We start from the raw sequence: 23,495 nt of genomic DNA, 5'->3' as shown, positions 1-23,495 counted from the left end.
TTACACGGGGGCCTAAGAAATCCATGCATCGTTTTACCTTCAACTTTTCCAAGTGAATTCTATCTTCTAATGCTATTAAGTCTATCTATTAAGTAAAAGCTCTTTAAATAAGAACTTAAAATAATTTAGTAACTATCTTGCTAGCCAAATTAGCATGTTCACTCTGTTTTAAAATGATGCATTTTTTCATCTGTAACATGGCTTTCTCTGTGGCTCTATTTAATGCTATTCAAACACAATCACAGGAAGAGATTTTCTCCCCCACTTTAGACATTTTGTGATTTGTGTAACGTCAACATGCTGCACAGTGTTTAGGTGTCTTTTATTTATTGCCCCATTTACATTACCCCCTGAAAACGATCTGTGCAGAGTGCAGACCGAGCTTGGATCAGTTAATCAAACCAAGCTTGGTTCCAACGACCATTTCAAATCAAGCTAGCACGGTTCCCCGCCTCCTAGTGGCGGTGAACGATACTTCAGGATGGTAATTGGCGCAAACAAAAATGGCGGCGCCCACAACCTTTAAAGAACTTATCTGCCTGATAGCGTTGTCCATCCAAATTCTTAATTAGAGCCTCGGTCTCTGCATCATCCCAGGTTGCACCACGCTCTTTTGATGCCATTTATTGTTAATAGCCTGAGAAGAATTTTGTGTTTTGAACAGGTGAAGAGATCTGCTAATTGCAAAGCCGGACTCGCCGGAAAACCCACAAAATTAGTCAGCTGACTGCTTATGTGCTGTGCCAAGCCCTACTTTAGAACAAGTACTAGATTTAGCGTGGTTCGGTTGTGTCAGACACGGTCTGATTCAGTTTCGTTCTATTTACCCTTGACAGTTATCTCGGCTACTGTGCTCGGACCGTTCTCTCACGGTTTCAGAAGGGTAGTGTAAAGGGGGCTACTGACTCTTGGTCTGAGTCAGGACAGAGAGGGTCAGACCAGAACCAGCAGCCCAGCAGTTCTTCTCTCACTGTGTTTCACACAGTGAGAGACACAAGACAGTAAAAGTTGAGAAAATGTCTAAAGTGATAAAGAAAACCCATATGGCAAGTCCCCAAAAAATAAAATAAAAGTCTTAATAAGATTACCTCTACAAACAAACATAAAACAAACACAAAACAAAGATAGGTAAATATTAAAGTTGTTAACCTAAGAGGTCACTTTAGGTCAACTTTTTTTTTTCTCTAACATTTTATTGCCAATGCACTGTCACAAGGACAGAGCAATTAAATGAACTCTCTGCATTTAACCTATCCCCTTGGGGAGCAGTAAGCTGCCATTTTGCGGTGCCCAGGGGTAAAGGGTCTTGCTCAGGGATGCAGAGTGGCAGTCCGTGGGACTGGGACTTGAACTCAGAACCTCAGGATTCCAAGAGCAATACCCTAACCACTAGGATGCCACTCCCCATTTTTCAAGTGTGTGTGTGTAGCAACACATATTTACAGGATGTGAACATTTTCGGTGAAGCTGACCTCAGAATGTTTTAAAAGAATGAAGATAAGGTGACTAATAGAACACGATCCTCCTTTTTACAAAACCTTGTTTTTCAACAGACTTTACTGTCCTTCAGCCTGACAACAGTAAGAGCTTTAAAAAAAAAAAAAAAAGGCTCCTGAAGGTAAAGCACAGCTAAACACGACAGTATAATAAACCTGCTGATTGAATATGCCTTGAAATTTGATTAAAAATATCATCAACTAGAACTGCATCAAAACACCCCCAAACCATCATTTATCTTCAGCTGGATCTGGTGCCTTAGTGAGGAGGACAGTTTCACTGCAGAGGCAAACTTCTTTTTTTTCCTACCTAGAAGAAGTTCCAGTCAGTGCCATTTTGGTAGGCTCTTCATTAGCTTCCTCTTTTATTTGTATAACTGGGATCTTTTAAAAAGCCTTTTCTGTGTAAACATGCAAAACTAAAGTCCTAAAGTGGTTAGCAGTTTGTCATTAAGTGGCGCTCTAAGATGAGAAAAGTTATTAATTTAAGTCCTAGTTTCATCTTTTGTGTCTCCAATTATTAAGAGCCAATGTGAGGCTACAAAACACTGAGCAACTGGAAAGCTGCATACAGACACAGGAAAATTAAGAAAACATTATTACTTGACATATCATGAGGAAAAAAATAAACTGTGTTTTCATAGGTTGCCTTTTTAAATTTTCAGGCTTTTAAATCTCTTTTTAGAAGATTAGAAAACAAGTTTACCCTCTAGATTCACGATCGGTGTTCAGCAGAGTCTAAAGTTTGTCAAAAACGTATGTCAAAAAACATCGCTTATGCAAAACTGGATAAATTCTCACATAATAAATTCAAGCACATTACTCAAAAATAAAAGTTTACTTTAAAAAAGCAGTGAGAAATCACACCTGAATGTAATAAAACATCCAAGCAAAAATTTAAAGCAGTTGTCTTGATCATTATTTAGACTCCACAGAGAGCTTTCAGGGGTCACAGAAGTTGGACATAGAAGTGAGTCAGTGTATAAGAAGTCAAATTACTTTGGGCTTAGCTTATAAATTATCCAGTTTACAGACAAGACTAGAAATTTGTGCTGGTTGGAAGTTTGGGTCTATAAATTTAGTTATTTAAGTTTTTTTTCAGGATGGACTAACGTTAAAACAATTTAAATGAATTTTTTAAACAGGAAATGGGGGGAAAAATGATGGCAGAAGCTCAAACAGTAGCATTTATTTGCCTACTTTAAATATTATTAATACAATTCGCTCTATAAATAAGCTATAAGAAGCAGAGCACACAGTGGTTGCAGACGCCTACCTTAGCGCATTGCATATGATTGCAGCCCTCATTTTTCTGTATTGGAGACTTGCATGTTGGGCAGGGTTTAGAGTTGGAGAGTAACCACAAGCAATTGGCTGCATCCTCATAAGCTTCGCTTACACCAGCCACTGCAACAGGAGTGGTAAACACAAGAAATAAAACCGTAATGAGATCAAATGAGAATGACTATTACCCCAGCATCAATACAAACTAATGCACTGAATGGGAAGTTGCTCTGCCTGAGTAATGTGTGCTGCTCAGGTATTTTACCGATATCTCCCCAGATGCCAATGCACCCACTCTCACACACATTCGGTGTAATTGGCCATTAACAAAGCATCTCTGACGTGTCATTTGAAACACCAGGATGAAAGAGAATCTGGGGAGATTGAACAGGAGATAGTACCAAAACAAAATAATGGCCATTATTTTTCTCCTGTCACATCAACAAAACTGGCACTTAGGAGGAAAATGGGGCATCTTAAATCATCTGTTACATTGCTTACAGTCCAATTTCTGCTCGCAGACATTGCACATGTTCGATTCATGGGTTAATCTTCTCAATTTAGTATTTGTCATGAGAATGACAATTAATTTCTTTATAACTAAAATGTTCCTAGGAATGAGAAGCAGGCAATTCATTCCCAAATCAAACCCTCTTCTGCAAACAAATAAAAAGACCTAAGCCGTGAAAGAGTAACTATGTAATAATAATTTAATACTCCATAATCTAATGTTTCCTACAGCATAGATAAATTAAATAAGCTATAAAAACATTAAAATAAAGTATACAGACTCTGTAGTTATTGTGTAAACCATTTCACTTTTTATCAAAGAAAAAAAAAGGTTAAACTTTGTAAATACTCACATTCTTCAGGTTTCATTTCAGTGACTTTCTGAAGCCACAGCTTCCAGGTGTCACAGTCACAGGGCTCATGTGCCTCTCCCCGACATTCCCTGAAATAAACACCGAGACAAATGTAAAATAAAATTTAAAAAGTAAACGGGTTTGTATTCTGAATAAACATGAACAAAATCTAAAACAATACAAGAAAAGTACTAAAGCAGAAGGTGTAGAGACCTCAATTCACCTTTGGATGGCCAAATCTGCATTTTAACTCCACAACCTCTTCATGTTATGGAAATGATTAAAGCTGAACCGATGTTGGATTCATTTCCTCTAACAAATGGTGTGTCAATTAAACTCCTGAAGATACCCACCAGCTACTCTCAAGAACAGTATAATGAAGTGAGGCGCACTAAGGTATTATCATTATAATTAGATAGGATTAATCATGGTGGGCTAGAGGTTATACCAGTGGGCTACAAGGCAAATGCAAGGGCGGAGTGTGTTGCATTATGAATATGATAAAAGCACCAACTATAAATTTTTAGGAAGAATTAGCATTTTTCTAAGCTTCTAAGTTTTTTTTTTCAATTCACACAGCTATTATTCTGCAACTAAACTCAAAACTGTCAATAAAAATATTTGTTTAAAATTGTATCTTTTTTTTTTTTTTTCCTGGATTACATCTCGCTAAATTCTAAAAAGCCAAAATGCTTCAAAAAACAAAATTCTTGCTGATTCTAAAAGCAGTAGAAAACTGTTCATCTACTGACCAACAAAAGAGGTGGCCCTTTCCACAATCTACAGCAGGGGCCCGAAGCAGAGGAAAGCTCAAAGGGTCCGCGCTGGAGGTCCCTGGGCCCTGAGTATTCAGTCGTACGGCTCTTTCACATCCCGCCACAGGACACCAGTGTATTGCTGGATTGTTTTCCACAAACGCCTGATGAAGAAAGAAAGCAACGATAAGCTCAGTCAACAAAGGTGAGTTTTTCTTTTGTAACTTTAAGAGAAATTACGCTGGTTTCAAAGAAAAGACACTTTATCTCCATATAAAAATGTAGAAGCAAAGAAATACAATTAATTTCAATCTATCATCAGTTACCAACTTTTCGAGCAGAGGGTTCCATCCTTGGTGTTCATCTACCAAACAAATAAGGATCATTTTCAACCTAAACTGACCTTAATGTCAAACTGGAGGTAGCGCCTGTCCATCTCTCGGGAGACCACACTTTCTATAACTTCCACTGGTACTAGCTGGTAGCAATCATAGGCAGGACAAAATATGTTGTGGGCTTCTCCCTCTTGAATCTTTAGGTTGAGAAACCTTTAAAAGGAAAAGAGTCGAACACATCAGAGAAGTATGAAAAGAAACAGATCAAACAGAAACACACTGTGGTAAAGAGTTCTAAAAAAAATAGTAAAACTATGAAGAAAAATAAATTCAATGGCATTTCCATTACCTGCTTGAATGTTATTACATACTTTATAGCATTATTTTAAATATTTTATAATGGCTTAGTAACATAATGTTTTCTACAAGTCACAGCCATGCAAAGTGAACTAATATGACATTTGCTTAATATAATCATGGACATATTTTTAATAATAAAGCAAACTTGACTAGAGTCTTCAGCTGAATATCAGTTGAAAATATCTGGGATAGTCTTATAATTGAATTCCACAGAATAAATGAAATCCTGCTTCCCTCATCCCATACATTTGTGAAGTTAAGTTATTTAACCTATGAATTACAGCAAAAACTGGCAGGGGAACCAAAATAGATGTTAACCTTCAGAGGTCACTTTGAATAGATAAGAAATGCTTAACCTTTTTTAGTGAAAAATCTGGAATAGAAAATGGGGCAGAAACAGGTAAGTACATTATAGTGTGACATAATGTACACTATAGAAGTGACATTATAATGTTCCTATGTACTTTTCATGGAAGCATTACAGACTTTTTCCAGGCTCCCTTAAATTCAAAATGAACACAATTTAAGTAAACAATGGATTTATAAAAAAAAAAAATCTAGTATGCACACACATATTTATATATATATATATATATATATATATATATATATATATATATATATATATATATATATATATATATATATATCTCATGCAGGAAGTGTGGAAGAAAACACGGCTTTTAAGGGTTATTATTCCACACCTATCTTAACCTAGGAAATACTTAAATCAAATTCCATACCTTCCTTTAATTTCCCATTCTATATGGGATCCTGAGATTACTGCTACACTGTTTACTAAAACAGACCCCTAGTTACTACATCAATGCATGATTAAACACTTAGGACTACTTTCCCCATCTTAAATTCTTATAGGATTTTGGTTTGCTGACTTCCTCTGGCGAAAGGTAACAGTGACATGTCCAGCTTAGCAGGGATTTGCAAAAATGGGAAGAAAAGTCTGAACACGGTTTCAAATAGCAGGTTAGTTATGAAAATGTTTGGTTTTAGCCTCTTAGCTGTAAAAAAAAAAAAACAACTAAATATTTCCTTTATTGATTAATATTGGAATACGGAGTGATTCTGATTTAACAAAGCACTAAATAATGCTTCCCCGGGCACAACATGTTATCAGCACACCCATTTAATTGGTGTAAATTAAAGCACAAGGAATCCTGTTCAGTGTTTTTTTGGAATGGATCATCTATTGATAAGCATCCAGCTTGTTTTCATTTTCATGTCCCACACTAAAGGGCAACCTCTCTCCATTTGTGATGTTGTTAGCTAAAATCCAAATATTTAGATGTTTGTTACTTACCCTTCCCAGCATGATCTGCAGAAATCATGGCCACAGGACATATCTACAGGTTCCTCAAAGAAGGACATGGAGCACATGCAGATACCACACTGAGAGACAGAAAGGTTAAAACATTAATGTTGAACATGAAAATCACAGCATACAAAAAACCTGCAGTTAGTTATTATTTATGATTCTTTTTGCTGAACAGTCTAAAATCGTAAAAGAAAACAGACTTTGAAAACATCTCGACATAATTGAATGTGCGACCTGACTTTACTGACTGAAACAGCAATGGATGCAGGTCCAATGGGTCAGTGTGGTGGGATTCCACACAATAGCTTGCATGGTTTATAAAAAGGCAATCCTGCTAAGATTAGGACCCCGCTAAAAGAAAGGGCTCAAAGATGACTGCTCTGTTAGCAGATGTAGTTTCTCACACCCACGAAAACAAACAGGGCCGAACACACAAGAGCTGGAAGATTGCCCCGCACAAAAAGACAAAGAGGAGGCAGAGGGGTTCTACAATGCAACTATTGATTTGGGGACAACTAGAAGCTTTAAATAAGTCCTTGATTGCACTTGAGCAATTGGCACATTAAACTGATGTTTATAAAGGTCAAAAAATACAGACAGCTTGTCAAAATGAACAATTTCAAATCACAAAATTAATAAATCCTTACTGAACTGCGGTTTCATTTATATTGAACTTGAACTATAGCTCTGTGTTTCTGCCAACTGCACTCAGATATCATAAATCATCAACAATAATCATATTTAATACAAAAGCACAGAGTTCTTGGTCACTAATAAAGATAAAAATGACCTCAGTATATTATAGAAAATAATATTTACTTCTATTCTCAATTTGTCTCAACCAAAATCAGCAAAGTGATATTTCTCTGGTGGAGTATGTTCCGTATGTGTTTGTATGGCAGACCGCATGTGAATATACTAATTTCTACAAAGAAAATAATATTAACAAATCATTACCGTACTCGTTAACAAAGGTAGATGTTAAAGTGCTACCATCACTGACTGGAAAAAAAAAAACGTGAGGATATAGACTTCTTTCCAAATCAGCCAGACGTTGCACTGAGACTCAGGCCCACAGCATATGTGTTGCATTATTTTTATATTTGTAAAACTGTTCAGCAGAGATATATACACTAGGGCTGAAACAATGAATAATCAAGATTGATCAATTATTGAAATAAATGTCAACTAATTTAGTAATTGATTTATCCTTAACTGGAGTATGGAGAATGTAAAACATGCCTTTAGTTGACTGAGCAACCCACATAGTAGCAGTAATTATACCAAGATCGTGAAATAAAATATAAACATTTTGCATTGAAAATAAAAAGAAACATTTTCGTCTGTTAACATGCTCTATTCAGAACTCTTCAAGTGGAAAATTTTGAGTTTCAGTTGAATTCATTTGTAAAAAAAATCTTTAAAGAATATTTGGACATCTGATTATTAATCGAATAATTGAAAAAATAATCGACAGATTAACTGATTTGCAAAATAATAATTAGTTGCAGCCCTATTATACACACAATTTTTTTTTCCATTTCAGATGGTTTTCTCTGAAACAAGGTAAGAAAATCTAAAGCTGCAAAGGAAGTAACTAATGAGTTTTATTCCTCCTTCTTTGTAGCTGGAATAAGTTATCCTCTAGATTCTTAGCAACTCTTTATTCCAACGATTCTGCTGAAAACAGAGAGAACTACTTAAAAGCAAAGGTAATAGAAGCCTCCCTAAGCACTGCATTATGTCTGCCATGTCTTTCCATCACTGTGTGTACTGAAGAGAAACCTCATACCGGACTGAATGTTCTGTCCTCAATGGATCAGAGCAGCACAGACATCTAAATCAGGAGGCATGGAATCTTGAAATTACTCACCAGAGATGAATCGTCATCTCCCGCAAAGAGGCTGATTTGGTCTGGGGTGGTGACGGAGGAGCGGGTGGTGCGAGGAGTGCGGGGTGATGGCAGCGTGTCCCAGGCGTTGTAGCCACTTGGAGGCGGGTTGGGCATCTGCACCCCTGAACGTTGGCAGCATTCCTCCGCATTGCTCATCCAGGCTTCCAGGAGCTTCTCTCTGTCCCAATCTGACAGTAATGTAGAGAAACACTAATCAGGCTATTTTTCTTTAAACCCAACCTGCCAGTTAATCCTCTCTTAAATATGGTTTCCGCATTTTAAACACTATAACATACAAATAAAATAAATTTTGCTGCAAGTTCACTTGACACTGCATTAGTTGTTTTTCTTTATCCAACAGACCAAGCCCAGATTTCAAAACCATCCCATTTTCAGTATTCACTACATGCATCAAAGCCGGTACCTAAGCTTTTCCTAATTATAAAAAACTTGTTCCGATTAAAGCCTAAAATTTGCAAAATATCCTAGTTTGTTTTTTTTACACTCATATTCACCTGTATCTTTAACCAATTACCATTTCTACGTAAAAAAAAAACAACAGAAAACTATAAGTAATATGGAGTGGAGAGGAATTAACAATTCATGCAGATGTTTATAAGAACAGTCTGAAATAAAGAAAGAAACCAGAAAACTTTAACCTCTTAGCTCCCACCTTTGTTCATTTTTATTGCTTGTGCATAAACAGATTGCTTGCCCAAATACCATTGGCAAGTAAAATAGTATTATAAATCCCACATCTTTGTTGTATATCTCATTTGAAAGCTATGATCTTTTAGTTTCTAGAGATTGCTCTCAGGGATTCAAATATTTGTGCTTTGTATCAAACAAGGCTGGCAGTTAACACAGAGCCATTATTCAAAGCCCATATCCTGAAATCCACAAAGGAATGTTTCAAAATAAGAGAGAAAGGCTGTGTTAAAGCCAGACAATTTCCAGCTTGCAGAATTTTACATTTTCGGTACATTTCCAATCATTTCTTCTCTCTTCTTGCTCCCATTTACATAAACAAACAATATATTTTCAGCCTTCCCCTACACTTTTGACAAAGCGTGGCAAAGCTTCTATTATCGGCACCCAAAATACAAAAAGGTGAAAAAGGGAAAAAAAAGTGAAATCAAACCCATCTATATGGGAGCTTAAGGGTTATTAGCGTGAGCTAGGTTTTAAGCTACTTGTTAAAAAGTCTAAACTAAAGCAGTACAAACAAGTACAAAAAACAAAAACTATTTTTGAAAGATTTATTTAATGCTTGAAATTAGAGTGGTATGATTTTACTTCACTTTGTTTACAACAAAATAATAATAAATCAAATAACATAACCCTTTTTTTTTCCCTCTCTGGGTTTTCAGAAGCCTTTACCAAAGATTTTCTGGCACCTAGTTTTGTGTTTTAGAACAGATTCCCAACATATTGTAAGACATAAAGAGTTTAAATTCTTTAAGCCTAAGCTAGAAGATGACTTATGGACCGTGTCTCAGTCCAAATATTCTCCCCTCTTAAAATAAGGAACATGACCGGGTCAACTGCAATTAGGACACTATCAGCCTGGAAACACGCTTCAGCAGCAATCAAATGCCTCCGACTCCAAATGGCCTCATTTAGATAATGAATGTCGCAACAATTCCCCCCATTTCCATTCAATTAAAACCAATCAGAGACTATAACCCTATCTTCCTGCCTTCAGCTACTAAATATGAGTCTGAAATTAAAAGTTTTGTTTCACATTTAGAAAATGTAAATTATTAGAAGCATTGAAAGTCAGACAAGCAGGCTAGCAGCAGGAAACATGATAAGAAAGCTAAAAAGAGTGATACGGAAACAGAAGTCAGTAACTGTGGAAATCTGTGAAAGTTTCCAAAGCAGCTAACGATAAGCCATTCCTTTAAATTAACAAAAATCCCAAAGTTTTTTATCCTCTTCCGACCAACAGCTAGTACTCCCATGATAGAGGCGAGTAAATATAGCACAGCTTGATTTCCTTTAAGCTCCCACAGGCACCTCCTGCATGTGGCTTCGGCAGCTCAACAGACAGCTACTGCATCTAAACCAGGTTCAATTAAAAAAAGACATTTTCTGAAAGGCCTGAAATCAAAGAATGATTTAAACATTACACAGGTTTTAGAAGTTGTGTCCAGAGGCGAACGTTAAGTGCATCCACTTTAAGAGTAGGTGTCTTAAGGATGCAAATTAAATCTGAGCCCCAACACCCTGACTCAGTAGTTGATCCAAAACAACATGATGAAGGAATCAGTGAACTACTTCTATCAAAAAAAGTAATTAAAAACCTATATATATTTTTTTCCTGGTAGAGAATAGCTTGTGATTATGTAAAAGCAGGAAACCTTTTTTATTAGAAAACAAACCTTAAAAATATTTAATTATGGGTGCTAAATTCACATTAACACATATAGATATTGCTTAAAAAAAGGCTTGTTTTTAACCTTTAAGCAGATACTAAACACGTTTCATAAATTCAAGTTATTTTGTTTTTTTTATTATTGGTCTGATGTTAAATTCTAATCCTAATTTTTCTTCTTTTATTGGTTGTAAACTAAAGAAAATAATCTTATTTTACAATAATAAAAGTTTTAAAATATCAGTCTAATTAATATATCTAATCTGTTTCACTTCGTGAAGTAAGTTCCTGAAATATTTGGCCTTTTTAAAAATATTATGATGACTGAATGGGTGTGGATTCCCAGTTACCACTAATTATTTGAAATAAAAGAACAGAAAGGTCAATAATACATTCTGACCTGTACATTTATTCTTATCTTGAAAAATCGGGGAGAACAAATCTAATTAAAAAAAGAGGGGCATTAAAATCTTCCTGCGTGTTTGCTTGAAAGGCTCTGCCTTTCTTTCACTGAAAATGATTTAACAAGGGTAAAAGAAACCCAGAAGGTAGAGTTAATTTGATATAAAATCAAACGAAAAGCCAAGAATACACATGAACAAATGTTCATCCAAGGAACTACAGGGGAAGTCTTGCACCTGCAAGATATCAAAATCTGCATGCCCTTAAAGGAATAGTAGTTCTGTCTCGGGCGCCATGGACCTCCATTATTTGAATGTCAGCAGACAGCAAGAAGCCTCCCAGATCTCCAGATGCATTTGAGATATCAAAAAAGTACTCCAGAGTGTTGTTCAGCATGGAGGTGAGTAGAAAATGAAGGCTAATCATGTTTTGGGTGTACTATTCCTTTAAGCAGAAACAGGTCGTACAAATTGAACCTGTCAGTTTAAAAGCAAAGTTTATGAGGAAAAATAAAAGCAAAGTATTAGCAAAGAATAATGAGTTACAGTAATAATGAACAGGTTTAGAGCGGAATAGAAAAAGTTTTTAATCAGTCAGGGGATAATTTGAATTTTAGTTATTTATTTACCGTATTTATTTTTAATCATTGACTCAATCTTTTGCTTTTTTTGTCCTTACCGAGTTGCAAGCTTTGTCAAAGGGAATCTTCTCTTAAAAGTTAATAAAGTAGTTTATCCCCGTTGTACAACCCTCAACCATGTAAATGTTTCACCTCAGGGTTTCATTTTTTCATGACCCTGAAAGTTTGATTTCATTTCATTTCCATTTGGAATTATTTTTAAGGTATTTCTGAATTGAAATGATTTGTCCAGAGTGCATTGTTGCAAGACTTTATTGTTATGATTGCGTGGAAAATGCTTACATCTTCTTAGAAGCTTTTATCTGTGCAATAGCTGCAACTCTCTCTTTCCTCTTGTGTAATGGCAAACCTACTTAAGGTGTACTACCGCCACCTAAGGGGCTGGAGTGAGAAAAATCAGTGTCTTACATTGAAATGTAAGGTGACCAGGGTTTGACTGCCTCTGTAATTTGAAAATGGCATTCTGTAAATTGCGCTTACATTGCATGCATTTAATAGTTTTTTTTTTCTACTCGGACAGATTGCTTTCAGGGATTCAAATATTTGTGCTTTGTATCAAAGAATGCTGGCAGTTCACATAGGGTCATTATTTAAAGTCCATATCCACAAACTCACAAAGGAATGTTTCACAATAAGAGACAAAGGCTGTGTTAAAACCAGGATTCAACTTACAGATAAATGTGAACCAGACATTATTTTACAACGGGAAAAAAAAGAATAATATATATATATATATATATTCTGAGTTGAGCACTTTAGTCAACGGTGGACGGATGTTTTTATTTATGTCTGTGCTTATGTTTAAGGAACAATAAGAATGCTCCAAAAATAGGCTGAACAGTGAAAACTTGGGATTTTTAACATGACTGTGGGTAAGATGTTGGTAAGAATTACAATTTTCTTTTACAGTGTATGAACCCATCATAGCTGAGCAATTACTTTGCCCTAGCATCAGGTAGCAAGTTATGAAGCAACTAGAAAGAACACGAAGTAGATCCCTGCTATAGATCAACACAGGTACATTCATTTTGCACAGGAGGAGTCTAAAAATAACTGCTACTGAATATTCTGATTATTGCAATATTGAAATGCTTGAATAATTGAATCTCTTAAAATAAAAAATTTAAAATCTTCTAGAACTGGGCTATATTTGTCCATTGGGATTAAGAAAGGCCCTAAGAACTGTACAGAACCACCGTCTTTAGACCAACAATTCTGAAGCTTACTTTGTTCTGAATTAGAAACCCTTTAGAATCAGTAGAAGTGAAACAAATACCACCTTGTTACTGAGGCATGGCTGTTGATTTGATTAGTTTTGAGTTAAAGGTGAAAAATAATCCAAAGCATGAACATTCAGACCAAAGGGGGGTGAGATGCTGCAAAGGAGCGAAATGGCAGCAGGAAATCTGTGGTATAAAACAGCTAAAACCAAAAATGTAAGTCTGTCTTAGTTATTCTTTTAAGCATCATGAGATCTGGTAACAACAGGTCACCCACATCAAAAGCTGAGGATCAGCCCACAATTCAGATTGTTATTTCAATTTTTCATTTAGACATTTCAAAATAATGCAACCTAACACTATAATGATTGCACCGTTATACCATTGCATTTTTGCTTTAGGTTATACAGTCAGGATATCATACCCGGCCATCCCTATTCCCAATAAAATACTAATTATATATTATCTTTAATGAATAAATATATTTTAATGCTTATAAAGGTACATTTTGTAAACCAAGTTCAATACAATGTAAGTCTAGGAGGCAGAGTTTGGGTCGCAGGTTTGAAACTCAGCTCTGTCACTTCAGGCTTTGTGTCCATTGCCTACAGATGCTGATTAGAGGCCTGTTAGCACCAGGCTTTTAGCTAGTCATGCATTTAGCCGTACATTGTACTTAAAAATGACAAATTGTACAGCCTGTTTTTCCTCCGGAAACTTCACTCAAATGTTCAAAATTTGAATTGCGAATCATGTCTTGCGCATCGCGACTCGCTTACTATTGGTCATATATTCGCATGACACAGCATGTATGGACGCGGTTATTGATGGAATAACTGATATCCCTACAAACTATTTCATTGACTGGATCAAGCACTTCCGCTGTTTGCAAACAGGTCACCTTGAAACTTTGAAAAGTTTACGAAATCTCATCGAGTGCCTGATATATAGGATTATTTTGGAGGTTCTTCTGTTCTTTATGAAAATACTGTCCGTTAGTGATGGGTTCATGAGACGACATGAAACGTTTCAACACATTTGCAAACTGTATTGATATAGTTTTGATACTGTGTCACTGAATACTGACACCTGCTGGACATTTAAAACTCCTACAGGTAGCCTCTTGACTAAACTGACCTATAATATGATTTAAGCTATCGTTTGCTGTAATGTATTATTTCATATCTATAGTTTGAATTGAAAATATGTTTGCAATTTTTAGATGCAATCGATCAATGTCAACATACAACGGGAAAATCTAAGTAAATCTTTTAATAAGGATGTTTGCGGATTTATTGATCAAATTTTTTTTCCAACATAACTGATAAGGAGTTCGGAGAAAAGATTAACAACATTGAATTAGTAATCACAGGATTCAACATGGAATTACTTGGAATCTCCAGCAACATCAATTGAAAGTTATGTATAAATTTAGAACTTTTTTCTTTCTTATTGTCAATATTTACTAGATACTATTTCTTGTTATGTTTTAAAGAATTCAATTCCAACACTGACAGCAAACAATTCCAAGACCAGCAGGGATTATAACTCAAATTAGCCACCCCATGCCTCCTGTTCCCTACCAGGAAGGACAATTGTCATTTAACAATACGAAGCTTTAGCCACCATACGGCATGGCCACGCAAAGCCTGAAAAATTCCTAGCTAAAAGCCTGGTTGACACCTTTGTAAGGCAGCCTTGCTCAGTGTGCCCAAGGACAACACTGGCTAGAATATAGCTTGCCACCATCAGTGTGTGAATGTGTGCATGAATGACTGAATGAATGTAGTGTAAAATTTGGCCTCCCCTAACTTATAAAGGAGCTACATAATTACAGGCCATTTACCATTTATTTACACATACAAGGTGCTTGAACAGAGTCATTGCTCCATAAACACGTATGTCAGTGTTTGTGTTTCATAGTACCATGGGCACGTAACAAAGCTTCAGCAGTAAAAAGAGGAGCTTGCAGCATGTCCGCCGTCTCCACTATCAGCATGTCCTTCAGCCTACGCAGGTCCTGAGGCCGCAGGCCTTCGTACAACTGAGGAGGAGAAAAGGACAGAGACAAGACAAGAATTAACAACTTAAAAGAGGGGAGGGGACAGAGGTTACTGGTGATTTTAAGGTCAAAGCAACAACTTTGACTACAGGCAAATAAAAAAAAATGCCTACACAAAAGAAAAACAAAATAACAGGTTTGGCAGTGGTTGACAAAAGTGGATTAAAATTCAAATAAATGTACCACCAAAAGGCTGAGAAAAAGAGAGCAATGATTGTAAATGATTGCTGGGACATGACTTAGCCATGCGAGATAGGATGATTAACGATTGAGCAGATACAGGTCACATGCATAACAGCAGACTGACATTTTTTTGTATGAGATGGTTTGTCTGGATGAACTGGACAACAACAACAACAAAAAAATCAAATATTTACTTTGAAACACTGGATTAATAGGTTGTCTTTTCTTTTTTTCTTTTTTTAGTATAGCATGACAACAGCTGTGTGGGATTAGTGAGTGGAAGGTATCCAGTTCATGTTAATTTACAAAAAGACATATCGGAAAGACTAACAGCAAAAAGCTGCTCTATAGAAAACAAACCTTTAATGCTTTGATGGATTCTCAACATGACAGACAGAACTACACTTAACAATAGTCCAGGCGGAAAAAAACAACAACAACATTCTAAACAATGATAGGCACAACTAATTTCCACCAACTGTTGGAGGGTTTTAATTCTGTACCTCTCTTCGATCGAGGGCTGCATACTCTGCTTCTATACCCTCTGCCTCAGGGGCCAGAGAGAAGACCATCTGTGACTCCAGGCTGAGGGCCAAATCCTTGTGGTGCTGCTTCTCCGCACAGTCACATGGAGTCTCGCGGTTTTCATTCTCCACAAACAGGTCCGCTCCCCTCTGCAGCAGTAACTGAGCAAGAAAAAAAAAAACGGTTTTGAATGATAAAAATTGTGATGTTGGTTATACTCACACAATTACTTTTAAAGCTTTTCCTTTTTCATGTGAAATCTGTAATCAAACCACCTAAACTATAGCGTATATGTTTAGTTAAGCAGTTTAGTGATATAATGAAGACTGGAATTAGTTAAAAGTATATAGTGATTTCTATTTAAATGTCATTTTATTTAATTTGCTTAAGACTTTATATTACACTCTAATTTGATAGACTGTCCTTCTATTACCCAGTTTAAACAAGCTAATTGTTGAAATACCTTAAATGAACCCAACATTTAACAAGAAATATTATTAAGTTACTTTAAGTCACTGACTGCTGAAGCACAAACAAAATGTGCCCCTGGAAACTACAAATTTAGACTTCAAATGGCCAAAACTTAACAGTTTAAAATCAATTAAAGGGTGAAATGTTCAGCACTTGCAGCACAAACAGACCCATTGATATTGAAGCAAGTTTAAAAACAAAGCACCAATGTTTCTTTGGTGCTAACAGGGAAAAAATAAACAGCCTAGCATGTAATTACAGCAGTTTACTAAAGCGTCGGTATTATTTGGCCAAGTTAGATTCCAGCATGATGACCTCAACATCCTGATAAAATGGATGGTTTTTGTGTATCTGGTATTTCATTGCTTTTCTGTAAGCGAGAGATATTTTTGGTCCTGATTTTCTTTCACTTAGGATTCAGCAGCGCTTATTTCATTGTGTTTGGTGTTTGAGAAAATGTGAATGAGAGAGAGCCCTCAGAGCTAGCTAGCTAGCTTCTTGCTGAAATCTTAGCTAAATCAAAAACTCCCACACGATGGCTGAATATTAATATGACCTGTTTGCAAAGCCATAGTATATGAGATGCTGATGCAGTTAAAGACAAAGTCCCTCTCTCAGACAGATGAATGGCATTCCTGCACACATTGAAGGTATAGTTCTTATTAAAATATGAAATAGTAACAAATCTCCTTTTCAAATTGATGAATGGACAGATATTAGAGGACATACTGGGCTCTTAGTCAATGTGTGATTTGTTAATGGAGATGCCAGAAGAGAAAACTTCCTACTTTGCAAGGCACCGCTGGGGGAAAAAAAATAAACAAAAGAAACCAGCAGATTTTGAAGTCAATTTTAAATATTTTGGCCTCAGAGAGAACTATGGGAAAACTGCAAAACTGATCAAACCTACACTGATAGAGCCACAGCCATGCTGGGGCACACCAAAGGTTTCATTAGCATAGTGAAAAAGATAATCTGAGCTGAGATTTTCAAGCCTGACTACCATAAAAATAAAAACAGAGACTGAGAGCTGTTGAGCAAGACCTATGAATATCTTTCTTTCATTCTTGCCACTACATCATATTTGTGTTCATCTAAACAGCCCCAGATTTTTGTCATTATGTATTAATATGCTGAAGAGTGTCATTTTATTCCTTTTTGATTGTTGGTGTGCTACATTTTTTTTTTTGGTGTGCCCTGGCTCTAAAGAGGTTGACTGTCCAACAGCACTAGTTGACCTTGCGATGATTCGGTCAGATCAATCAGAGCGTGGCATCTTTCAATGAGAACTACAATGGGCAGCGAGTCAAAAAGTGAAAAGCTTAGCATAACGTCTGTCTGACTGATTCAAATTCAGCTCTGTTCAAATGGTGCCATCTTAAAGAGAGATTCCTTTTATTACATTTGTATCTAGCATATTACTAAATCAGCACAGATTGTGTGCTATTTTCCCACTGGTAAAGAAAAAGAAGTAAAGACCACTTAATATGCAAAACAAATGTCATTATTAGATGCCTATCCAAGAGGTAGGACAAGTGGTATAGCACTGTGCTGCATAAACGCTGTAACCGTGCGAGGTGCTTACATTTTTCCCGGTACCACTACTTCAAGGCAGCATCTTCAATGTGCTGACAGCAGATATGAAAGTTGATTTTCAATCCTTTTTAAACCTAAAAAGGTTTAATAAGCTTTTAATGAATACTGCCATCCAGGCTAGCGTCTGAATTAAAGTGCTGCCCTGTATCCATTAGTGATCCAGCTGCAGGGTCCATCCATGTTCCCCATTGCGAGTCACTCTCACTTCATTTGGTCACAGGGATATTTTTTATTCTACTCTCACTCTACTCAGGCCAGTGCCTACAGCATCGGAGACCATATATGTGTAATTGCACTGAAGTGAAAGCAGGTTTTTAAAAAGTATTGATACTTCAATGCTGTATCCGGAAACAATCAATACCTAGTACAAGTGCTGTTGACATTTTTTCTTTTGGTAATTTCAAGATTTCTAGATTATTTTCACATTGAAAGAGTAAGCCCACAATTAACCTCAAAGTATTGTCAAATTAAGTTATATATATTTTTTTTTATTTTGCATTTACTTGCACTGTCTGTAAATCTTTAAAGAAATCAAATTTTTTGGCATTTCTTATTCCCATGGTGATGAAATTGGTATTGAGTATGGAATTTTTTCCTGGGCATTTTGTTATTGTGAAAAGAAAATTCATAAGATTTAGCTTAAAGGTTTTATATCTACGTACAGGTTGAAGATGTGATCATTTAATTTAATGTTTTCTCAAAGTTAAATGTTATTCTTGATTCTTAAGGATTTACAAATCCAGTCAAAAGTCCCAGGCTGCATTTGTCTCCGTTGTCTCCATTTGTCTCACCCAGTTTTGTGAGCATTTCCATTACTGGTTACTCTGGCTCAGGACGGGCTTTTACTACTCCAGACTGCCAGAGGTAGTAAATATACATATACAGATATTATATATATATATATACAGATATATAACATATAGACATATCTCTAAAGCTGATACATGACAAACATAACATACACATGTAATATGAGATTAAACAATACATTAACAAATACATAAATACATATCCTTCTCTGAAAATATCTTTTGTTATATGTATTGATTGCATAATTGGTTTTCAGGGGCTGTAACAACCTTTTGGTCTGTGCTACAAAAATCCCTTCTGTAACGATAGTGCTATGAGCTAAAAAGAAATCAAACATTTCTGCTTGCCTTTAAGTTACGTTTTTGAAGAATTTATCCTGATTCTGTTTCCATTCCATCAGTAAAAGCCAGCCACAGCTGTTGTCGGGCTACAATACATACTAACGCAGTAAGGAGTAGGGAATTTTAATGTTGGGGCATAAACACACATATGCCATTATGTGGGATTTTTAGGGATAATAAACTGAGCACAATGCAACATTCACTTGCAATAAAATTTTACAAGTATACGCATCATTCCGATTAATTAGAAAGTGCAGCGGATCTTTACGAGGAACAATTGTGCCGTGCAGACATGAATTGAGAGGACAAATGTGCGTGCACAGATAAGCAAAGTACTATGGATCTTCTGTTGGGTTTACATCTATTATGATGTGCAATATCAGTTAATCATTTTAAATACTCTGATCAGGTCTCAAAGAGACCCAAGTCAATTTATTTGACTTCATCTTCTTGTGTGATGCAGCATATGGCAGGGATTCATACATATATAGGCTATTCCAAGCACACAGAAGCGAAATTGTTGTGCTTTTTTTTTTAAAGTGGAGAGACTGGTTCTTTTCAAATATTTGAGAAAATCCTCCCCTGTACCTTTAATAGTAGAAGAAAAGAGAAATTTTCACTGCGAATCACCTTGACATATTTTATGCTCTTTTTACTTAAGGAGCAAATCTCAGAGGGCTTTTTAAGAGGGGCCCTAATAGAGAATATGTTAAAGACATAAGCAGAGTTTTTAAAAATCTCACCTCAACCGAGGTCCTCATGCCTGAGGCAGCTGCATAGTGCAGACAGGTGTTTTTCTTGTTGTCAGCCGCATTGATATCAGCACTTTCATACTCTCCGCGGTCCAGCTTGGCTCCTGTCCAAGACAAGATGATCTGCAGGCATTCGGTTTGACGCTGCTCATCTTCATTTGGTCGTGAGATCCGCGGCTGCAGCGCTCCCTCTGAGGTCATGATCTGAGGCCCCATGCAGAGAAGGTGCAGAGACGTCTCGTTGTGCACGTTACGCTTGTTAGGATTGCCATCTTTGTTTAGAAGAAACAACCTACAAGTTTTAAGGTAAAATAGAGGAAGATTTTAATTTTTACAGCTGAATCCAGAGGTTAAAGTTGGAGGTCAAACTTAGATTAGATTTTATAGAAATGTTTATGAGACTAAATGTAGAAATATCTTTTTAATCTTAATTAATTTTCCTAGTTTATGTGGAAAGAAATAAGTAATTAAACATAAATTTTTTGCTTGACATGTTCACAACTTACAACCCTGCAGTCATTTCAGTCACGTAAGAATGTCATATAGGGGAGAGCAATGTAGTGAGAGAACAAATAACGGCCTTAGTGGAAGGAAAACAAACAACAACAAGGCTTTCAGCTTTTAAGATGCGAAGCTCTTGGAATCTGTAACCTATTCCAACACAGCGTGTTGCATTCCTGACAACAGATGGCTATACAGCAGGAGAGAGGGGAAAGGGGCATAAAGACAAAAAACACTAACAATTTTCTATCATATTACATTCATTTTTCCAACACATAAGGATGAGTACAATACAGATATACCAGAAATCTACTCAAAGAAAGGAAAGGTTATCATCTTCACATCAATCAACCAGCAGAGATTTTACAGAGTGGGGAAGACATAACTGAACAATCAAAATCAAGTCTCCATGTTTTTTAAAGTATTATAAGTTGCTGTTATTTTAATTCTGACCTGAGTAGGCGCATCATAGCATGTCGGGCAGCATAGTGCATTGGAGTGTTATGCTGGTAGGACTCTCCATAAGTAGCGTTGGGATCCAGAGCTTCCTTGAACTGCGGGTTGCTCTCGTACAGCTGGCAGGCTAGGAGCTCATCCCCGTTGATGAGAGCCTTACGAAACTTGGTGGCAGTGTTCCCCATTTCTCCACAAACAGTCGGTCCAAACTCTAACCAAAGCGCAGCCGCCTTTTAAGTCTTCTTCAAGCTGTTGGAGCTGAATGAGCCAGGATGCTGCATGTTCAGCATGTCCTAAAGAGAAAAAAAGGGAAACCAGTTAAATCCATAATATGTGCTCCTGAGTTAAACTGTTACTTATAAACACCCACAGACGTACATCCTCAGTGTTGCTCGGGCTTCTCTGTGACAAACACAGGTGTCAGCATCGCTGTAATTCTGCCCCCCCCTTTTTTTTTTTGTATAACTGAACAGAATGAGCTCAAAGCTCACACAGAGTGAAGGACAAGACTTCCTTTGGCATCACCAGGAACTTCCGCTTCCTGGTGCCAATTCTGCTGTCCCCACAGAGGCCAGAACCCATAATAAAGCCCCATACCTCCACATGGGGACTAACATGCTGCAAGTCAGCTTTCTATTTCCACCAGAGCACCATATGTTCATCACCGTTTGGACACAGAGAGGCTGATCTGTACATGGTACCTACTGCATCTGCACAAATACACAAAGCACTGCATCATGGGTACATTATTCCTGATATACCTAAACTCATTTATGAAATATTACCAATGATGTTATATTACGACCCCAAATATTGATGTATTTGACAGGGGGTTTTATCTGATAGGCAAAAATAAAGTAGAGCATCATTGTGAGGAGGATGGTTTTCAAATATTTGCACCAATTTTGTGCTTTTAGCCTCCTTTTTTATCACTTTTAATAAACAAACTGTAGAATAAGTGTTCTTATGAAATTATCCATCCATCCATTTACCCCATTTACACTACCCTTGAAAAACCGATCCATGCCGAGACCGGTCCGTGCTCAGATCAGTTAACCAGGCCGAGCTTGGTTCTGACGACCGTTTACACATCACGCTCTCAGTTCCTCGACGCCTCGCCTCCTAGTGACGATCTACGGTATTACTGCCATTATTGAAGGAGGAAATCAAGCAGTTGGTTACGGTAATACACCAAAAGTTGTTTGCCAACCGCCATAAAATACAAGAAGAAGAAGACAAAGAAAGGTTGTAGAAAGGTTTAAAGCAGGTAGTATTGTTAATCTGCATCCCAAGCTTTCAATAACTTAAGGCTCCCTGACCAATGAATTATCTTAAAATGAAAAATACCCTGTAAGCTAACGGAGACGTCTCTGTAGAGCTAAACCAACAGTCCAGTAAAACAGAATGACTCAACAGAATGAAGTCCAGAGCAGAGCTTAAACAATCTCAATAACTTATTAATCCTATTAACAATGAAAAATGGGTAAATAAAAAATTAACAGCAACTAATTTTGTAATTAAATCATCTTTAGCGTGGGTATAGCTTTTAAAACCCACCATTTCATAAAATAATAAAATAAAAAACCAATTAACTCCGAGCAGTAATTAAGTGAAATGTACAAAAGAAGGATACATTTTGCATTTGGTACAATAAAACTGTAATTTATGAATGCATTCAAAATGTGCAATGAAAGTTTGGCTTTTTCTGTTCAAATGCTTGTTTTATTGAGGTATCTTAACGTATTAGCAGTATCCTCTTCACAATGTAATTGCTCGATGTAGTACAAGTCCAGCATTGATTATTAACAACACTATCAATTTGAGCCTGATCTTTGTTGCAAAGAGTAACGGACGAAAACATTGGGTTCTAACTGAGCAACGCTGGTTGACATGCATCAAATATTCACTGAGGAAGGATGAATATTATTCATATTATCGATTGTATCTTTTCACCAGGTATAACACCAATAAGCTGTCTTTTTGTTTGGCAATCACATACAATCATTTTAAAATACATTGTAGTTTGTAATAAAGTCAGGAGAAGTTCGTACAATTTAAATGATGTGGCATGTAGAAAGCAGTTATATCAAAAGGTCTCATCGGTTGAAAAAAGGTGGGATTGGAATTAGACATGTGACCCAGAAAAGCGCCAGACACTCTCATTCCTCAGTGCTTTGAAGGTTTTGGTCATGAGGCAGGATGAGCACGGAAATTTGTCCTGATAGAGCAAATTAAGAGCTGGTGTGGAAACTCTGGATTCCAGAAATGTTTATATGAGCTCTGTTCAGGTTATTTCTGTTTTTGGGTAGCATGTGAGGAAAAAGAATTTAGGTAGGATTTCACAAGAAATCACCACCAACAATAAAAATAACAATCAGCTGTTTGTCATGTGACTCCTGATTAGCTCATACAAGTCATGCCGTGTGTCCTTCTGTTATCTGTTTACAGCTCTTCAGGGGGAGACAGAGAAATGTAGTACACTGTTATTTACAGGAGTAAAAACACTCCGGCCTGTGAATCATTATGATTACCCCTCAGATAAATACATATTTTTTATGTAACTCTTTGATACCAATTATCTTCCTAGCAGAAGATTTACAGATTTTGGTTTTAAGGCCCAAGAAGAACAGATCTAGTAGAAATAAGCAGAGATTGATGGAGAGTCTGGGTGTCACTACCTGATCCGTACAGGTAGTACGACCCGTCAGCAACCAGATAAACATCCTGTTCGCCCTCGATTTTACTTCATCAAGGAGACCATAACCATATTTTCTCTCCCCAAAAATAAGAAGCGTAAGAAGCGGTTATTAATTGATTTTCTGAGAAATTACATGCATTT

The 23,495-nt window shown here is 36.6% G+C and overlaps 1 protein-coding gene across 3 annotated transcripts in view; it reads right to left on the bottom strand.

Moving 5' to 3' along the window:
* LOC119777090 (ankyrin repeat and IBR domain-containing protein 1-like) overlaps positions 1-23,495 on the bottom strand; it is a 50,387-nt gene that overhangs the window by 24,032 nt on the left and 2,860 nt on the right. For all 3 annotated transcript variants that reach the window (XM_038275877.1, XM_038275879.1, XM_038275878.1), the window contains exons 2-11: positions 20,654-20,949; positions 19,691-19,991; positions 15,708-15,890; positions 14,886-15,003; positions 8,300-8,508; positions 6,412-6,500; positions 4,802-4,946; positions 4,396-4,562; positions 3,644-3,732; positions 2,773-2,903 (exon numbers count right to left, since the gene is read on the bottom strand). In XM_038275877.1, the coding sequence (XP_038131805.1) occupies positions 2,773-2,903; positions 3,644-3,732; positions 4,396-4,562; positions 4,802-4,946; positions 6,412-6,500; positions 8,300-8,508; positions 14,886-15,003; positions 15,708-15,890; positions 19,691-19,991; positions 20,654-20,841 (1,620 nt within the window). In that variant the 5' untranslated portion in view covers positions 20,842-20,949. The remainder of the gene's footprint in view (positions 1-2,772; positions 2,904-3,643; positions 3,733-4,395; positions 4,563-4,801; positions 4,947-6,411; positions 6,501-8,299; positions 8,509-14,885; positions 15,004-15,707; positions 15,891-19,690; positions 19,992-20,653; positions 20,950-23,495) is intronic.

Source organism: Cyprinodon tularosa, unplaced genomic scaffold (genome assembly GCF_016077235.1).
Source record: "Cyprinodon tularosa strain WSP-4 unplaced genomic scaffold, ASM1607723v1 ctg98, whole genome shotgun sequence".
Classification (NCBI taxonomy): Eukaryota; Metazoa; Chordata; class Actinopteri; order Cyprinodontiformes; family Cyprinodontidae; genus Cyprinodon; species Cyprinodon tularosa.
Note: the sequence above shows the minus strand (reverse complement) of the source record. Positions and strands in the feature narration are given on the sequence as shown.